This window comes from Lathyrus oleraceus, chromosome 4 (assembly GCF_024323335.1).
Source record: "Lathyrus oleraceus cultivar Zhongwan6 chromosome 4, CAAS_Psat_ZW6_1.0, whole genome shotgun sequence".
NCBI classification, from domain to species: domain Eukaryota; kingdom Viridiplantae; phylum Streptophyta; class Magnoliopsida; order Fabales; family Fabaceae; genus Lathyrus; species Lathyrus oleraceus.
In genome coordinates, this window is record NC_066582.1 from 165376089 (window position 1) to 165397306 (window position 21218).

At 33.6% G+C, this 21218-nt stretch overlaps 2 protein-coding genes and 1 long non-coding RNA gene across 3 annotated transcripts; 2 read left to right on the forward strand and 1 right to left on the reverse strand.

Annotated features, from left to right (window-relative positions):
- The first annotated feature begins 392 nt into the window (after nt 1–392).
- On the forward strand, nt 393–1386 carry LOC127135310 (uncharacterized). Its single transcript, XM_051062053.1, has 4 exons — nt 393–448; nt 536–786; nt 876–1070; nt 1168–1386. Exons 2-4 carry the CDS (start codon nt 608–610, stop codon nt 1280–1282), a joined length of 489 nt encoding a protein of 162 aa, XP_050918010.1. The 5' UTR covers nt 393–448; nt 536–607; the 3' UTR covers nt 1283–1386.
- Nucleotides 1387–10604: 9218 nt separating this feature from the next.
- Nucleotides 10605–14202, reverse strand: LOC127074326 (uncharacterized). Its single transcript, XM_051015637.1, has 2 exons — nt 13837–14202; nt 10605–13066 (listed from the first exon to the last, which is right to left on the reverse strand). Exon 2 carries the CDS (start codon nt 13020–13022, stop codon nt 10839–10841), a length of 2184 nt encoding a protein of 727 aa, XP_050871594.1. The 5' UTR covers nt 13023–13066; nt 13837–14202; the 3' UTR covers nt 10605–10838.
- Nucleotides 14203–15753: 1551 nt separating this feature from the next.
- Nucleotides 15754–17356, forward strand: LOC127135311 (uncharacterized). The gene is made up of 2 exons (XR_007808507.1): nt 15754–15846; nt 17135–17356. It is a non-coding gene; the product is annotated as an uncharacterized LOC127135311 (long non-coding RNA).
- The last annotated feature ends 3862 nt before the right edge of the window (nt 17357–21218 follow it).

Consider the following 21218-nt stretch of genomic DNA (forward strand, 5'->3'; position numbering starts at 1 on the left):
ATTTATTATTGGTTTAGGGCATTTCACCTTGTCAGCTGTATCTATCGTCACCAACTTATCGCATGGTTGGCAAGGGAAAAGTGCACAACACTTCGGGTGAATTACTTCACAATAATCCCTTCCCGGTGGGATATATGAAAGTTTCGGTTGACCTTGTATTAGATACCGACGCGCTTCTACCATTACCTGACGTTGTTTCAGAGACAACGTTGATGCGAGAAGCAGTCGGATCCTTTGTTGGATGGCCGTCAGATCTAATTTTCCCAGATGCCGAGGTATATATGTTCTAAATGATTATGAATCTTTAGTATTCACATTTCAATTCAGCTACAATTATGATATTTAATCAATCCTTATTACATGGTAATGTTAGACTCCTACAAGACCCACGCATAAAGCTGGTAAAGGGATTTCAAGACGCATCGAGTCGGTTGCATCTCTAAAAGAGGTACAAATATATATACCTATTGAATTATATACGCAACGATTCTGTTGCATCACAAAAAGTCATGATTTAATTTATATGAATTTTTAGGTTCCCGGTCGAAAGTTGAAAAAAGCTGGTAACGATATTCCTCCAACGACGTCCGGGACAAAATCTCAAATTATGATGCGTCTTGAGAAAATGGTGAATGAGTCCGATATTATGCAAGGGGCCATTCGTACTATAGATTTTGATGAAGGTGTTTTCGGAGCTGCTCATTTCGAAATAATTGCAAAGGAGGACATGCAACAACTTTTTGAACACGACGAATTGGGCATCGCTGTCATTCATACATACATATGGTACTCCGATCAATCTATAATTTACTTAGTTGAACAATTTATTTACACATTTCAATGAGTAGCTAAAGTTTATTATGTTTCTATTTAAGGTATATGTATGTAACATTGCTGCGGGGAACTGAATTGTGTAACCGTTTCAATTTTATTGCTGCTTCCCGTATCAACGCAACGTTAATAACGAAAAATCCAACATCCGTAAAGAATGATCTAGTCGATAGATTCATGGCGGCCGGCGATAAGACTACACCCAGTTTGTATTTTTTACCGTTTAATTCTGGCAACGGGTTAGATTTTCTTTCTAATAATTTCATTCTAATCTATGTATGTATATCTTTTACGTAGAAAATTTTCATTCATCTAAATTTTTGTTTTATTTTACAGTGGTCACTGGGTGTTGGTTGCTATGGATCTTTCGAGACTAATAGTGTATTATCTCGATTCGTTATCGGGTGATTGGAGTAAATATCCGAGTATGAAGAAGACGGTTGACGCGTAAGTGAAATTCCCCTAAATATTCGTGTGTATTTGTATATTTAATTATGTCTGTCAGATTGATCTCAATATACGTTTTTATTTTGTTAGGGCAATAATAAAATTTAGATCGAAAAAGAATTATCGCAATAGGAAGGACATTACCTGGATCAGAGTTCAGGTATATATTAAGTATCTTATTTTTGCTTATAATAGTGTTTGTTTTTTTGCTTATAATAGTGTTTGTAAGAAATTAACTATATATATATATTGTTTGTTTTTCTGTGTAGTGTCCTCAACAAAATAATTCGGTCGATTGCGGATTTTTTGTATTGAGATTTATGAGAGATATCATTGCGTTGAATCGTATAGACATCCCAAAAATGGTATGGAATAATAACTTAGGGTTTATTTTAATATTATCGGATATTTCATCTAATTTGTTACTAAATCATGAATATGTTTTATTCTCTTAATTGTAGTACTTTGAGGAATACAAATCTTACTCAAGAGCTCATTTGGATGAAATGAAGGATGAATTGTGTCAATTCATTGTTGATCAAAGAATCATATAGCTAGGTTGTATATTGTTGTACATATATGTATGGAATGTTGTTGTTGTATGCTGTTGTTGTATATATGTTGTATATTGTTGTTGTACTTTTACTAACTCATGAATATGTTGTTGTATATTGTTGATCAAAGAATCATATATTATGTTGTATATATGGAGGATTAATGTTGTATATAAATGGATTCATGTTGTATATATCAATGGATTAATGGTGTATAACATTGGATTAAAGGATGAAATCAATATGAATTTTACACTTTTGCAGCATGCGAACAGGTTACCAATTAAATATCCACTGTTTTTCAAACAAATTTTTTTAAAACAACTAACACTTTAGAGGGCGTTTTCTGTAGGAAGCGCCCTCTAAACATTTTACATTGACAACTTTAGAGGGCGCTTTATCCAGAAAGCGCCCTCTAAACACTTTACATTGACAACTTTAGAGGGCGCTTAACACTTTAGAGGGCGCTTTATGTAGGAAGCGCCCTCTAAACATTTTACATTGACAACTTTAGAGGGCGCTTTGTCCAGAAAGCGCCCTCTAAACACTTTACATTGACAACTTTAGAGGGCGCTTTCTGGAAAAAGCGCCCTCTAAACACTTTACATTGACAACTTTAGAGGGCGCTTTCTCCAGAAAGCGCCCTCTAAGGTGTCCCTTTATGGACCACTCCAGAGGGCGCTTTTTTCTGAAAGTGCACTATAATGTGGCCCTTAAAGGGCCACTTTAGACAGCGCTTTCTCCAGGAAAACAAAGCGCTGTCTTTACCTATGCCAGCGCCACTTTAGAGGGCGCTTAAAAGCGCTGTTATAGGCCAAAATAAGCGCCCTCTTTTCCCTTATTTGGCGTAGTGCTTGTTTAAAATGTTTTAATCTCACGCGTTTGTTTTGATTACCATTCCTGTGGCGCATTGACTTTAGTTCATGGTAGAAAGCGCGTTGATGACCACTTGATCTGCCACCTCAAATAATGAGGGAGATCAAGTGGTCCACGTTTTTTCTGATTATTTGAATTTAATTTAATTTGTTTTATTTTCATTAATTCATATTAATTTTAATATTGATCCAAAAAAATATGAGAGTTTCACCAAAAAAATTTAAATAAAATCCTCTTTCACATTTTGAATTAAAATTATTTTTTGGATCATTATTAATATTTTTCATGATTTAATTGATTTTGTGAATATTTTTAATTGTTTAAAAATACTTTTAAGTCTCCAAAAATTCTGAAAAATTTTCTCCAAGGTCCTTTGACCTTGTTTGACCTATGATAAATCTCATGGCCATTTCTTTGGTGTTTTGATGAGATTTTAGGAATTTGACAAACCATATTTAATTTAATGCATTATTTTTAGTATTTTTAAATTGAATAAATGTTAAATAATTGCGTTGAGCCATTTTGATGGTTTGTATAAGTTTGACTTGTGTTGTTGGGCCTTGATCAAGGTTGATTTGACTTTGTTAGGTTAAGATAATTGGATTTAGGGGATTAATGGAATGTACATTCCATCTCCCAAAATGAATGAATGATCTTAATTTGGTAAAAATCCTCCTTTGTCCAATTTGAGTTTTGATCCATTCCCCTCCCTCTTCATCTAATTCCCCTTCTTTATGCATCCATTTCATTTGACCTATGATATCTCAACATCCTAAGGCTAGTTGATTACAAAATCAACATAAGTATGGAAGAGATTAGGCCACCTCTTTTGCATATTCTTTTTGTGTGTGGTATGTTTCATGAGCATAGTCCATTATACTATGTCTCTAACATTCATTAACACCAAAGTTCTATTGCCCGACCTCAAATAGTTGTGACTTTTACATAAGTCCAATTACGATTGCTTAATATAGCGCTAAATTTTTGACATAAAAGGCATAACATTCTAGTTAGTGAGATTGTAAGTCTCCCCTCTTTCATGATATTGTATGGAAACTTGACCTTTTTTCCTTCCTTTGGAAGATGTCTTGGTTGAAGGATTCATGCTTGTGACAAGTGGGTTGAGTGTTCTCCGAAGAATGACTTAAACAATAAAAAGCAAAATAATACTAACTTCTAACTCATTAACAACTAACATTTAATTTCAAGTCTTTTACTTTTAATGCACTTTATCTTTAATCCTTATTCATTTGCCATTACTCATTCCATTCTAATTGTTTATGTTAATGTCATTTTCACTTTGTCCATTTGGACCATATTTTGTGATATATTTTGCTTGTGTATATTTTGTTTGCTTATGTGGTCTTTGACCATTAATGTACATAATAAGAACAAAAACCCTAAAAAACTTCTTGTGTGGACTGTTGGTTTGATCTGAGGCAATTGGACTTAGAATTTAGGCAACACTCCCTATGCAAAGGACTTGGCCAATGCTAACTTTCATATAACCAAGTGCTTACAATTTGAAACTTCATCTGATACATCATTGGAGATCCCTTTGAGTTCATCTGCAACATGATCATTGTGAAGTTGTTATTCTGAACCCGTGACTTGTGGAATTCATCTGTTACATGGGCAAATGTGAAGGAGATCATGGAGTGGCTAAAGCTTGAATGTGGCTATCTTTATTTGATGTCTTGCTCTTCAAGTTAGTATTGTATGCATTGTTTATTGCTTGATTCTAATATCCAAGGGAATTTGGGGTTTCTATATGACATTCTTGTCTATTGGATTTCAGCCCATTGGTCAAATCTTTTCAACTCTTAACTTTTAAATTTATGCTTAGGATTAGTCTCTTCATCTCCTTCACATATCTTTAATTTCAAAATCCCTCCCTCCTTTTAAAAAAACTTCTTTGCTTGTGCTTGTCTTTTTTAACTTAGACCCTTTGCAAATTAGAAACTTTGGTCTTATGCCATTGCATTTTCAAACTTCTTTTCTTAAATCAAACTTGTAAGTAAACTTAACTATACTTGACTTAAAATTTTCAAAAGTAAAAAAGAACTAACTCATTCAAACCATTTTCTAGGCCCTCGTGTCTTTCAAACTTCATTTTTGATTAAAAGCAATGCATCCACTTTGAAATTTGTATCACGAACTACGAGCTTTTGATCCCTCATTTTCATGTTGGTACGTAGGCACAAGTCCGAAGGTCTTGTCAAACACAAAAATATAATTAATGAGTTATTTTGTCATCCCCCCATTCTATTTGTTTGTAAATATCACTTTGTACAAAATACATATGCACACAAGAAAGGGCTCCCTAGGAGTACCTAGGATACTTTGGATGCTAACACCTTCCCTCTGTGTAACCAACCCCCTTACCTGTAATCTTTGGCGTTTTATTAGTTTTGATTTGAAAATTTCTTATTTTTGGGTTTTGTTCGTACTTTTCCCTTTTCCCTTGGAAACAATAAAAGCGCGGTGGCGACTCTTGTTATTTGATGTCTTGCTTATCCATAGATTGATGATCATGAATTTACCGCTACAATATCCATCATGTGTATATAAGTTATGATTATGATGACTTAACACTTTCCTTGATGGTTTCAAGGGAGTTCGACTTTAGTTACCACTACATTGTTGGGATCTTGAGGCATGCTTAAGTTTCATACAACCTCACAAAGACTTCAATATTTTTGTTGAAACAAAAGGTATATCACTAGAGTGGGTGATATAGTCTCCATATCAAGTGAGTTGTTTTTATGCATTATTCTCTAAGTTCGTTATCTGAATGAGGTGGTGTACCTTAAAAATACTCCAATACCAAATTCAGGAAGAGCATGATGAAGAATCATACGGGTGAGTTCTGAACTGAATGATCAACACAGTAAAAGACATGCCAATTCTATTAAAACCTTTAACTGTAAACAAGTTTATATCCAAGGATGATGTCGAGTAGGGGTGGATAGAAAATTGAAAATCGTATAAAACTCGCATTAATCGATAAATAATAAAAGAGATGGTCGATTCGAAACCAATCTAAGGTTCACAACCTACATTTTTCAATTACCAATAGATTGAAACGGACCTATTATGATTGAAAAGTTTAGTCCAATGAAATCCAACATCGCATAATAGAGTTTTCCTTTTTCTTTCTTTCAATACCTCTTGAACATGTAGCTCTTCATAAAATTTTACTATATTTTTAATGATAGTTTTACTCTTAAATCATTACACTTTCAATTGTGAAGTCCCATCTATCATTTTCTTTTATAATAACACTCAACCTTTATAATTATATATTATATTCAAGTGAGAATAGTTATAATTAAACTATTAATTTGTTTGTAAGAAACACTTAGGTAGCGTTTGGAAACAATGTCAAATTAATGAAGCTTTGAAATGTGAGAAAGGGCATACAAACAAAGAGCCAAACAAGTACTCCTATTAACTTTATTTTTTTCTCTGTTTTTTTTTGTCTTTGTCTCTCACATGCAAAATTAACCCACAGTTTACTTCAACTCAATGCAGCAATTAGCCATAGCCTGTAAATAATAAAATTGCAACTCATTACTATTGTATATGAGTTCTTCTTTTTCACTTAGGCTTTATTCATCAAATCTTTGCTTTAAAGAAGAGAAAAATGCAACAATTACTTTCATCTGTTACATTTTTTTAGGAAGAAGAAACATGTAAAAGAAAATATATTTCATATCTATTATGTTATTAATAAGTTGTAATAAAATTGGTTGATTATGATGGAATATAGTTCTATGTTTTATTTCTTCTTCCCGAGAGGCTTGCGATTATCCGTTTATATCAGACGAATGGATTTGGCTGATATATTCTCATCCGTTAGTTTGTTTGGATTGGTGATTTTTCATCCGAAACCAACCACTGTCTATCCCTAATGTTAAGAGTCGTCAACACACCACATACCGAGATGACCATATCAAACCTACGTCATATTGAGTTTGGTAATTGTGTGTTCTCTTTTTTCAACATAGGCATTCTTAGTATTTTATCCAAATTATATGTCTAAATAAATAAATAAGTTATTTCACTAGGCAAAAGTTATCATAATAAACGTTTGGGCCTTTTTATCATTTGATCAAAAGACCAATTTCTTGTTGGTGAGGTTTCAACTTGGCACCTCCACACTTAAACTTGACACCCCCTATATCTTATGAAAAGACAATATTAATCCTGTAATTTTTTTTTTCGAAGTTCATCTATCAGACGCGCAAATTTATAATTTTCTAAGGCGAAACCAGAATTTTCATTTGGCATACCAAAAAATTCAAAAACAATATGTTTTTTATCCTAAATAACGAAATTTGCGTGAATTTGTACCATAAATTTAAAATTTTCTGGTAATTGTGAAAACATTTTCATAAGAAATTTCATAATTTGCGGTATAAATGATCTGCAAATACTCAGAAAATTCAGAATTTTTGGTAGTTATAAAAACTTTATTTTACTCGAAAATTTTAAAATTAGAGAAATTTTCGGTAGTTATTAATCTTTTTTCTTTTTTATGTTTTTGGAAGTGAAATACAGGGGCGGAGACAAAACTATTGCAGGCAGAGCGACAAATAGAGCGGGAGATCAGGTTAGAACTGCTGAGGCTGAGTCTTCCCATATACGAGTTGGACGAGTGGTTCCAAATGGTTCACATTGAAAACCGTTGGCTGAGCATAGGCAGTTCCGCGCACCTCGTAGCACCCGACGCCATGCGGTGAGATCAGTTGAGCAAGCCAAAGATGATGCTAAAGTTGTTCATGCTCAGGGTGTGTAGGTTCAGAATGTTCATGATCTAGCGATCGAGACAGATGCGACACATATTAGTGTTGAGATTGTTGATAAGGTGGTCCAGCTCGATGTCGTTGTTGTTGATCTAGCCCCATCTGTTACTGCTGACACAGAGGTTACGACTCCTTCGATTGAGTCGTCTGTGCACACTGATAGAGCGTTCCCGGGAGGACCCATTTATCGGTCGGTGCTTACCGAGTATGTTGAATATGTGGCATACCGACTATATGGCAGGGAGATGTATATATAGTTTATGTTTAATTTAAATTTATTTATTATTGTTCCATGAAAGCTAATTGCTATATTTTTAAAAAAAATTGTTTGTTACAGGACCGTCTCCCACCGAAGGTAACATCGCACGGGTCGAAACTGAAGAACTTCGCAAAGACTCTGATGTCTGAGCAGGTCATGCGTATTGTACGTGATTTTGAACTCCTTGATTTTGTCGACTGCTCACTTACCATGCTCGATACTACACTTCTTACTTCTTTTATTGAGTGATGGCACAAGGAGACATCTTCATTTCATCTTTCATTTAGGGAAATGACTATCACTCTGGATGATGTCTCCTCATTGTTCCATCTCCACATCGCCGACGGATTCTGGACGACTCATATTATTAGCTCGTCACTTGCATGTTTGACTTTTGTACGTGATTTGGGAGTTTTTGATGAGGTCTTGCTGAAGGAGTTTGACTTTAACAGGGGTGCTCATCTTCGTATGTCTTGGCTTCGAGATAGGTACGAGGAGCATGTTGCGGCACAAAGGCATGAGGTTGCCGCTAGAGTGTACATGCTACATCTAATAATATATACTCTCTTTTCAGACAAGCCAGATGTTTATATTGACGCCCGATATATGTGCCCGTTCAATTGCCTTGACGTTACCAGTTAAGCTTAGGGGTGCGCTGCGTTGACCATCCTATATACAACACTTGGAGTGGCGACAACATTTGAGACCAAACAACTCGTTGGTTATTCGAGTCTATTACAGGTATTCTTTGAAATTATTATTTGTGGTTGTGTTCTTATTTAATTGTTACGAACAACATTGCTTAATTATTATTTCTTGTGTCTATGTTCGGATATCAATGCTGGATATACGAGTATTTTCCCATCATTTATGTGTAGATGATGTTATATGGACACCATACACTGATCACATAGTCCACCGCGAGTTTGATGACTTTTCTTTATATTCAGGTTATTTGCGGTGGGAGACCTTGGTCGTTAGACACTTGCCTAAGAGGTGTCTACGACAATATGGTTATATTCAGAACATTCCACGACCAGTTTCAGATATCCCATCTTCGGGCATTGACAGATGGTTTCATAGTAACATCTGGTCGTGCCATTAGAGATCGCACAGTTAGGGTTATGCACGCCTCATAGTGTGATGATGGTTACTTGGAGTGGTACCTCATTGTATCTCACCATCGCATCACCCCACATGTTGAGTATACAAATGATGTTAGGCCTATTGATGTTGGATACATGTCGACAAGGTGTCCCCGCCACCACCACCTCCCGCCGGAACCGATGATCAGCAGTGCCTCCAAATGATTGAAGTTATTATGGATAACCTCATGGATTTGGTAAACTCATATGACAAGGTTTTTACTGGATTATCTTGGGTTGCACACGTAGTCCGTGGGGACCTATTTAGACATTATTGTTATCTTTATGTATTATTTGTATATTTCATTTAACATTACTCGAACATCTTCACGATAACTTTTTATTAGATAATATTTTTGATCTTCCATTGATGCAACATGAACATAAATTAACATTTGACAATATATTACATAAGTTAAACGTAACCTAAGAAAACAATAATAAATAAGAAAATCTAGACACTACCAGATGATTCTGTATGTTTCATCATCTTAATTATGTCGTCGGCATACCTTAAAATCTTAACATCTAACTCAATCGACCCCTTTGTTAACCTACGGCAAAATGATCTTCACATGTCCTTCACATCTTCATCGGTCTTCAACTCAATAAGATTGTATTTCACCCTTTCATCCGTATCAATCCAATCTTCACGAAATTCGATCTTTCTCACCTTTTTATTTTCAGTATCAGACAATAATTCATTCAACTTGGATGTCAAGGCGGCGAGAGATGTGGTATCATCCGGAAGTCGGAACTCTATAGGAGGTGAAACTCTGTTGAAGTAGAATTTTGCCTTAATAAAAAATTGAGGAAGATGCATTTTGAGATGTTTTTCTCACACAACACGTGATCCCTATTTATACAACTAATAATTCTTTCTGGACCACACAAAACAGTCGGTGCAATCACAACCGTTCAAAATTGTCGGCAAAATTCTCAAATGTTTAAATTTCAAATAAATTGACCTACCGAAAATTTCACTTTTGTTAAAATTTCCAGTATAACATGATATTTTTGAAATTTTCAATAATATTACAAATTCACGAAAATTTTATAAATTCTAATTTTTCAAAAATTATAAATAAATTATAGGAAATTTTAATTTGCCTAACGGAAATTTTGTTTTACTTTTTGGAATTTGAAATATAAGTGACATTTTATCTTGCAGCAGTTATGAAGGCATTGTTATCTATCTACTCTGTTAGCTGCAGAGGCACTATCTCCTTAGTGAAAGACAAACTACCTTACTTGTCCTTTTTTCAATTGAACTCTTTCCGTTTTTTTTGACTCAAAAATATCATCTGATTAGCATTACTTTCAAATACTCAAAGCTCAAATGGAAAAATGCTGAAATCTTAGCAAGTGATTTTGATGTTTAGTTAAGATGAATTTTTCATGTAACACTTGTAGAAGAAAATAAAACAAGTTGAAGTGATTATGATTATGTATATTATAAATAATGACTTTCAGCATACCTTATAACACTTGCTGACATTTATACCGCTATAAACTTCCAAGAGTTTGTTTTGTTAAGTTAAAAAAAATCAAAAACTTAGATCAATTCTCAGATAAAAACTTAAGTTAAAAATGAATTCAGACTAGAAGTTGAGGGAAAAGTCTTTAAGGAATGTTTAGCCTAAAGTTTATAACAAGAACTCAATTAAAGAAAAGAACTTATCTATGATGACAATTTAAAGTGGTAATTATTTTTCCAGAAAAGAGTGCAGGTTACATATGAAACATAAAATGATTTTATATTGATACAATTCTATAGCTATCTAAATTCTTGTTCTGACCCTCTTAAAAGAAAACTTGATAGCATATTTGCTAAGAACAATACATGGCTCAATAAAAAAGAAACAAAATAAAGTAGGATCAGAAGCAGCAGCAAGATACAATTGATTCATTTGAATTTTCATTCTGCAGAAGAAATATCGTTGTGACTGCTTTCACCACTGCGTTCCGGCAACGTTTCCAAATCTACGCGGGATTCTTTATCCTCCTGTGCAACTGAAGTATCAGAACTTCCCTCATCCTGTGCAACTGAAGTATCAGAACTTCCCTCATCCTGTGCAACTGCAGTATCAGAACTTCCCTGATCATTCAAGTTAGAATTGTTATCTCCGTCGGTGTGAGAAGATTCCTCATTCTCATTTTTTGACTTCACTGATTCATTTTGAGCATCACCTGCATTTTCACTGGTTTTGCTCTGAGCAGAGTTCTCGTTGTCATTGGCACTGTTTGAGGCATTTCCGCTGTCAGTGGTACTTTCATTTTTGTTTGAGTCGTTCTGGTTAGAATCACTGTTGTTTTCCGAGTTTGTGTTTCCCTCTCCACTTTGTTCAGATGAATTGACCTGGCTAGAGTCTTTGTTGTCATTAGCACTTTCTTCATTGTTCGTTTTGCTTTGATCTGAGCTTGCATTGTCATTCTGTGAAGATTCGGAATTACTCGAGGATTCATCTTTCTTTTGTTCTGATGATGTATCAGAGGTAGTGAGTTGAGCCTCATTGCCAGTAGCATCTTTGTTATCAATTGTGTTGGATGATGAACCACTTTCTTGTGTTCCTTCTTGACCAGAATTCTTTTCTGGGTTTTCATTAGTGGTGTCCTTGTATTCACTATGATTTGTATTGCTGTCTTGAGTTTCCGACGAAGATTTAGTAGTGGAATCAGCCTGATCCCCAGCAGCATCTGACTTAGAATCTTCAATTTTTGGCGTTGTATTTTGTGTGCTGGAGTTGTCTTCCTTGGAAACTGCATCTTCTGATGTTTCATTCTGTTTTTCAGTTGAGTCATTCCCATTCTGCGACGATGAATCTTCCTTTTGTTCATCATCTTTGGTGTTGTTGTTCTGCTCCTGCTTCTGTTTATCTGACTCTGACACAGAACTCTTCTGTGAATCATTATCGGTCTGTGCGCGATCATTCTCACTCTCATTTCCCTGGTTGTTTCCTGTAGCAGTAGAATCAGTGGATTCTGTAGTTTCATCACTATTTTTCTGAGACTTCAACTCAAGTTCATTCTTTTCCTTTTCGTCAACCTGCTCTTCTTTGTTATTATCATTTTCTTTCGAAATGTCTTCCGATTTATGATCTACTACAGCACTGGAGGCATTATCTCCAGCATAATTTTCCTCCCTAGCCTCATTTTTTTCGCCATCCTGAACCTGATTTTCAGATGAAGTCTTTTTCTGAATCTTATCATGTTCTTCTTTCTCCTCTTCTGTTCCATTGTTTTCCTCCGTCCCTTCTTTACTATCATTCTTGTGATTTTCCTCCACTTGGTCCTTCGCATCGGTTCCATTCTGCTTGCTTTCTTCATTCTCCTTATCTTTGGTGTCTATTTCACTTGACTCTTCATTATCTTGCTGACTCTTTTCCTCTCTCTTTTCTCCAGTTTCCTTGTCCTCCCCTCCATCTTTGTTCTCTTCATTCTCTAAATTACTCTTCTCTTCATCTTTGCTCTCTTCATTCTCTAAATTATTCTTTTCCTCCTCCTTTTTCTCTTCATTCTCTAAATTGCTCTTTTCCTCATCTTTATTCTCTTCATTCTCTAATTTACTCTTTTCCTTACTAGCTTCGCCCGTTTCTTTGTCCTCAACTTCATCTTTTATTTCCTCATTCCTTTTCACCACACTTTCACTCTCCTTGTTGTCTGCATTATCATTCTCTTCATCATCTTTCTCCACATGTTGTTCACCTTCAGTGTCAGTTTTAGCATTTTGAGAACTCTCTTCACTCTCTTGGTCTACTCCCGAATCCTCTTTATGCTCAGCATCATCTTCCACCACATTAACATCATCCAATTTGGTTGGATCTTCATGCTTATTGTCTTGTTCATCTTCGTCATCGTCTTCCTTGTGTCTTGCATCTATAACAGAAGTTTCCTTCACAGGAGGATTGAGGTTCTTCCTCCCTAACTTAATAACCTCACTGCCAATTTTTGTATTCTCGACATACGACACTTTTTTCTGGCGAGAGTGTCCAATTTGGTAAACCAACCAGATACAAACACCAACAAGAACACATATTTGTAAAGCATGCTTCACCTTGAAGCCTTTAGATCTTTGACTCCTCCTAGGAGATAACTTAAACATACCTATTATTCCTCAGCCTCAAACTTTGCTTCTTTTCTAAATACCTGCACATATTATAAATTTTACATTCTCAATCAATCATAATTGTCATTCATTATAATATAATGGACTTTCTCATGATCACTTCTAAAGTCATATACATGATTGATTATGATATGTTCACACTTTAAATGTATGTTTGATTTCACGGTAGGAGCACTTAGAGTTGATTTTAACATGTTTGGTTGCTCTTGAGCAGAATTGATTTTGTTTTCAAGAATGGATTCTACTTGCAGCTAGAATTTGTAACTTTTGAGTCTAAACATGATTTTTACACTGAAATTTACAGATGAACTCACTTTTGAAAGAATTTCTCCAAACACAAATCATTTTACCTTCAACTCACGTTTAGACATAATCAATTTTACATAATCAATTTTACCTTCAACTCACGTTAAGACATAATCAATTCAGTCAGAATCAATTTTTTTTTACCGCAGAACCAAATTCAACATATGAATATTACTTGTGGATAAAAAATGAATTAACTAATATTTTCATCAGTTGAACTTGAGATATCATATAATGCAAGGTTTACATTAAAACAAGATCATTCAAAATTTGCAAGCTACTCTTCAATAAACAACAAAACACTTTCAATCATCATAAATTCTATAAGATCACGCATTCCTAACCTAATTTCAAATCAACTCACACAAATCACACAGTTTCCGCAATCAAATCCAGATCAAACGTATTGACATAGATCTACACTAATTTGTGTAAATAACAAAACTGAACAAGATTCAAATACACAAGAAATGGTTAACATTACCTAAGCGCAGATTGAGTTTATCTTCAACAGAAAATGTATCTTAATCTCTCTTCTCCGGTGGAGACAGTGGCTTTACGAAGCACAAGTGCATAAAACAGAGTGAGTTCTTCTTCTTCCTCTACACTGTGAATTAGAGGAATGAATGGGAATGATGACAGTTACAGAAAGTGAGATTTTGTAAGTGGAAATTCTTTGGATCTGAATTCTGATCCCAGATATGTAAGAAGAAGATGGCTGGTAATGTGTGTTATGTATTTATAGCAACAACTTAACGTTAGATCTGAAGTACAGATTTTATACTTTCACTACTAATTATTAATTATATCAATTAATGTGCATTTTGTTACTACTACAATTTATTTATTTAATTTCTGTTTTCTCACTCAAAGTTAAAATGAAAGCGGTACAAAACGACGTTCTCTTTGATTGGGAAAATAGGGAGCACCGTCAAGCGCAAGAATGATGCCTTGCTGGATTTGAACTCGACACGTCATACGTGACGTTGTGCAAATCTCAACCCTTGATAATGTCGGTTACACCATACCACCGTCGGATACGATTCAATATCACCCCAATAGGTAGGTGTAGGTCCAATAAAAACAAAATTCTCTCCTTTTGTGTATAATATAATACTCATTTTATTTCTGAATTACCATTGTTTTTTTCTACTCGGATTAAAGAAGGTAATAAAATTTGTTATAAAATATCATATTTTAATATTCTCTTCATTTTAAAATGACTCTCATTTTAATAGATAAAATTAATTTTAAAATAATTTTCATTCTTATTTTTTAATAATTATATTTTTTATTATTTAATTATTATTCTTTATAATAATTTTAATATTTTAATAAGATTAATTTAATAAAAGTGTAATATCTTATGACAATATTATTGCATTCTTTAATCTGTATGCAAAGATTTATACGTCCGTTAGGGGTGTAATCGATTCGGGTTTGTGACAAAAAAGATATGAACCGAAGATATTTTAATTGGTTTTGTTTGGTTTGGTTTTTAACATTTTTAAAAAATGGAACCGAATCAAACTAACCGGTTTGGTTTGATTTGATTTAGTTTGGTTGATTGGTTTACAATGTTTTTTCAAACATTATATTCATCAATATATTATCCGTTATCGTATTTTTTGGTATAGTCTATGCTATTATTTTTTTAAAATAAATACATTTCATGTAATTTTTATTTCATGCTCTATTTTTTAAAACAAATTACAAGCTTCTCCTAATTCATACGAAACACTGACATGATTTCAATTGCATCATGAAATAAGTTCACTATTAAATAAAAAAAATTGACACTTGACATCAAAATGAAAAAGATATTTGAAAGCTTAACAAATATAACACAATAAAACACGCATCAACTAACATGTTTCACACCTCAAACACATATAAAAACTATTTTGTAACAAGACTAGAAGGAATTTTGTTGAAGAAGAAGAAGTAAAAAAGATAAAAGAATATATGAAAATTAACGAAGAGACCTTGAACACAAAGATTGCAACCATAACATATCAGAACGACAATATAAAAGACAATATTATGGTGGGTAGCAGAGCAACTGTAACACCCCATTTTTAAAATTTATTTATTTGATTGAATTTTTGTATATTTAATTGTTTAAATCAATTTCTATATGCATTTGGATGGTGTTAGATGGTTAGTATTCATATGTGATGTTTTGGATGGTTGAACATAGTTCTAGTTATTTAATTAAATAATAGAATTTCAAATATTAGAGAATAATGAGAATTATTATTATTAAAATAAAATTAGAGTTGAAAAGGGTATTTTAGTAAATATGAGAATAAGTGAGGGCATTGTGGGAGTCACTAATTGAGGAGGATTAGGTTTTTAATAAAAAGGAGTTAGTAGAGAGTTTTTGGGGTTAGTACATGAAAATTGATTTTGGAAAAGAAGAGGCTAGGAGAACAAGGGCTTAGGAGAACCTCCATTGTTATAGCTTGAAGGTTCTTTTGCTGAAAAATCTAAGGTAGGGGATATTACTCCAAATATAGTGTTGAATGCATGATTGGGTAGAGGGAAGTCGTTAATCTCATTAGGTTTTTCCCTAATTCTTTCCTTTTGATGAATTATTGATGAATGTGAATTGATTTTTGTGATAGCATGAATTATGTGTTGTATTATATGAATTTCGTGTACTGATTTGCCATGAATATTATGTGTTATTGTTAGTGAAGATGATATGGGTTGGTGTTTATATGTGTGTTGTAATTTGATGAGTATAACCTATAAAAACCATGATTAATAGAAGACAATGCATGTTAATTGATAGATAGATGATATACTGATATTAAATATTATTTTTCCTAATATCACTGATCGAGTTGAGGGACGAGAAGGAAAAATTGGAGTTATGAATTGAACTCCATGGCAAAAATGTAGTTTTTGCCTTCTGGTTCAGGGTAACGAGCGTCACTCTCATGACGACAAGGTCGTCATGGTCATTGAAGCCATAACGAGCGTCAGCTGCCTGACGGGTAGACTGTCATGGTCCCTAGGCCCAATTTTGTGGGACGAGCATCATAGGGATGACGGGTAAGGTGGTGTGGGCGGTGACGGGCGTCACCCTGGTGACGGGAAACCCGTCATGCTTCCAGAATCAACATCATTTGCTTAGTTGCATGGAATCGAGTTGTCGGTTTCAATTTTTGAGGTTGTGTTGTGATTAGGCTACTATTTGGACACTGTTTGGAGGTATTTGGTGTTGTTTATTATTTGCTGTAGAATTAATCAATTGTTATGTTGTGCATAATTGTGGTAATTGTATGGTGATAATTTTGGTGATATTGCATATTGTTGAAAATCATGCATCATGGTGTACGAATTTCGGTCCAGTTTTGGTGTGCTCTAGTTCGATGGTGTGGATTCAGGAGAGAGTATCTGGTTCCAGATGGGAATGGGTGAAGTGTTACTAAAGGTGTTAATAGTGAATTCGTGTGCTCTAGTTCTAAGGAGGGAATTCAGGAGTGAGATGGATTTGTGTTATCCATAATGGTACCACATGCATGTATAATCGTGGTGTTGACTATATTGCATCCCTTGTTTGCATATGTAATTGAATGATCATGTCGATATTGGTGGATGAGAAGACTTATGTGGTTAATGCGGATGAATTATGTTGAAATGATGTGATTGGGATATGTGATTGTTGATGTTTTCTTAGGCCATCCTTGCATACTTTTGAACCATTATATATTTTGAGCGTATTCTCACTCCTTTGTTATTTGTGTGGTTCTATGCTCCTTCTTGGGGTATAGACGAGCAGATGAATATGTATATGCTTAGAAGCTGAAGGATGATGTTGAGGCTATTCTCCCTTTCCTCTTTATGCGATATTTAGATTATGTTGCTCTGATATGTAACACTGGGTGGGAGAATGCTATGTTTTTCTATTTGTTATTATTTTATGCGTTGTTGATGTTTAAAGCATTTTTCCATAACCAAGTTTTATGTTTAAAAGAAAGTGTTATGAGACTTAATTTGTTGAGTTACTTTATTTGATTTACTTTTTGCTACGATGAGCCTATGTAAAGGCGAGTATGTGATGACATATGTTTAAGTTATTACATATTTTACCCGACCCGTTTTATGGAGAAGGCTTATATTGTGTTAGTGTGACACCTTATGTGTATAGTTATTCCAAATTCATATTATTTCACATTAGGGTTATTAGGGTGTTACCGCAACAGTTCAATGAAAGCAAGTTTTTGTAACTTATGATTTCTATTTCTATGTTTTGGAGTTTGCTTCTAGATGCGTGTTTTACTGAAAGGAAGGAAATTTAAACAAAGATGGAGAATGGTCATACTAATACACAATTTCGGCTTAATTATAGGTGGAATAAAAGATTTAAAGCAAAATTATATCCATTGGTTTGGTTCATCGGTTTGGCGGTTCCTAAAAAGTAAAACTAAGAACCGAACCAAACTACATCCGTTTTCATTGGTTCGGTTCAATTTTAAAACCGAACCAGAAATAATTGGTTTTATTTTGGTTTGGTTTGGATTGTCAATTTAATTGGTTTTTTCTGATCCGCTAACACCCCTAACGTCAGTCATTTTGAAACGAAGGGAGTAAATTAAGCGTATTAATATGTTGGAAGTAATGTACAAAGTAATAATTAAATGATACAAATGGAAAAATAACAATTATTTTTACATTGAAAAGTGAAAATGATATCCATTTTGGAACAATTTGTTTTTCTCTAAAACGATAATTATTTTAAAACGAATGGAGTAATAATAACAATAATTCTATAGTTTTTTGGGGTCTAGTCTACACTATATATAACTTCTTTTGTAAGATTAATAGTATATTTGGTTTCACTTTTGAAAGATTCAAAAGCAATGTAGAATTGATTTTAAAGTTATTTTAAGATGTTTGATTCTTATAAAATAGAATTAATTATATTTGAAGTTAAAATTTGTAACTTCTAAACTTAAATTCGATTTTTAAATTAAAATTTATTTTGTAATTCACTTTTACATAAATGTATTCAAATATAAATGTATTCATATCTTCAACACAAAGGAAAATCATCTTGGTGTTTATTGCACACCAAGTGTTTGATAAATTGTTTGTGTCAATTTTTGTTTCCTAATTCATTGGAAATTGATTATAAAGTGTAACATTGTTCAAACGATTATTTTGTAAAACATGTTGATTTACTTTTTCATCATTAGTATACGTTTCGTTACAGTTTAAATGCAGATCTAATTCTTCCGATAACGATTCGGGATATACAAGTGTCGATCAGAAATTGTTTTCGCATGCCATAGAAAATATTTTCAAAATAGAACTTTTAATCAAAGAAAATTTTATTTGTAATCTATTCACCCCATCTAGATTGTTTCCCTCGTCTAACACCCTATACATGGTCCCCTTGGAACTAGATCTAACACTCATGAGGGTGTCACGTGGCCCTCAGTGAGTTTAGATTAAAATTCACAAAAACAAAGAGTCATCGCATGAGACTCATCTCAAACCTCTCTTTCTCTTTCTTCAATTGTTATCTCTCTCACTTTCTCTATACAAACACATACACACAAACCTTTCTTATCTTTTTTGGATCAAACACTAAAAAATGAGATGAACATGATGAACATATCGAATGTTCGTGAGATGATTTTACATAAATCATCCAAACCCAAAAAAACCAAAAAAACATAAACATAAACCCTAGTAAAAAACTTCTTCTAAACACGAATATACAACTAAAATCAAGAACAAAACAACAAAACACATAGGTCAAACCCTTCAACCCACTGAAACCCTAAAAACTCCAATCCACTTTCATTTTGACTTACAGGATACAAGCATAATAAACACGGGGGAAAAGGAATTCGAGCCTGTAACAATATTAATCAAGCAAAACATGAAGAATATCACAAAATAGAAGCTGCCGAATCAGAGAAAGTTTCCCCGTTTAGTGCTCTGATGAGGGAAATCCTAAGTAACTCTTGCTCTCTTCTTTCTCCTTCCTTCACTTTCTTTTGCTATCTTCTATTGATCCTCTTCCTAACTCCTTCTCACTTTCCTCTTTCTTCTCTGAATTCTTCTTTTTGCTTGATGAGGTTGCTAATGGCAGATGAAATTTCAAGCTCACTCTAATTAGAGCTTCAATATGAAGCTCTAATATCTATGAAGAGAGAGCTTTAGTGGAAACCCTTTGGAGGTGAAGATGGTTGTAGATTTGTCATTCTTACAGGGGATTTGTCGCCTCTATCTCAATGAACTATAGGTAGTTTAAGTAGGATAGAATTAGGTTGATTGTGAGTGTGTGAGTATAGTGAAATTCGTGTGAAAAGGTGATATATTTTGATGAGAGTGTGTGAGTTGACTCAATTGTGGGAGATTTGAGATATTTGTTGATGTAATCTGTGTGAATCAAGTGATAGTTTGTTGTGAATTACTGAGTTGTAATGTGGTGGTGAGTTTTTGGCCCTGATTTTGTGGGATTTGGAATATTGCCAAAACTGTGTGATTCAAGCTTGAGATATTTTCATGAGTGAAAACATGTGGACAAATGCACATGGGGGTGAGGGGGTGAGAATGTAATCACATGGTGTGATTCATATATGTATGTAATTTAAATCTTGTAATGGTCATGAATCATATTGTAATCCGATTGTGAAATGAATAAAAATATATTTTGAATCCATTCATTCAGTTTTGCTCAATTTTAGTTTAAATTAGTTATTGATAATTTATTCTTTATGATGATGGATTAAATTCAATTCAAATTTCATTCAGTTTTTGCTGATTTTAGTGTTGGTTTGAATTATTTGTTGATAATGATGTAGTAACACTACCATAATCATGGCCTTATGGATGGAAAGTTAAATTCAAAACTTAAACCATTTTGATGCAATGACCATGATGAAGTTCAATTTTGCTTTAAATATTGTTTTGCTTAATATGGCATGATGCTTATGTACATGAAAGGGATGCTTGATACCTTGCTCAAGATTAAAGATGAATCTAATTTGCACATGGATTGCATGAAGATTTATTTCTATCCTTTGAGCTTAATTAATTTTATTTTCATATAATTCTATCATATAACAACCGTGATCATGAATGAAATGTGAACTTATTTCAATTATTGTGTTTTTTGAATTCAATTTCTCCTTTTTCTTGATTTCAAATATTTGAATTTAAGTTTGATTAAGGAAATGTATGAATTGATGCAAAAATGAATCATATAAATATATAACGAATGCGATTAATGAGTAATAATGAATTGAAATGAACTTTAGGCAAGTTAGCTAAAAAATGGTCAACAGGTGGACTTTTACTTTTTTTAATGTTGACCTTACTTAACCTTTTATTTGATGAAAATGATGAATGATATGAGATGAATTTAAAAATGAATAGCCTTCAAAATCAAATGTTGAATTTGAATTTGACTTTATTCATGCCATGCATGAAATGAATGATTCTAACATGATACTTGGGAGTATAGCTAAATTAATCAACTGGACCAAAAGTTGACTTTGGTCGACTTGGGCTCAAATTGCATAAAGATGTGATTTCAAAGACCATGAGATGATGTATGAGTTGGTAAATGAATCTAGGACATACGGACCTCTTATATTGGGATTAGATGAAAGTTAAGTGCCTATAGCTAGCTGATATGAAAATGGGAGGGACAAAATTGGGGTATGACAATTTCCCCTTTTTAAATACCTTTAACTTGAAAGTATGAATGACAATGACCTTCATATAATCCTGTTGGAAGATAATTAAATACAAAGATACCCATATTTTATCCTTCAAAGATAACAACAACTGAGAGGTTCTTTGAGGATTAACGGAGAAAACTCTCGAATGACAAAAAAA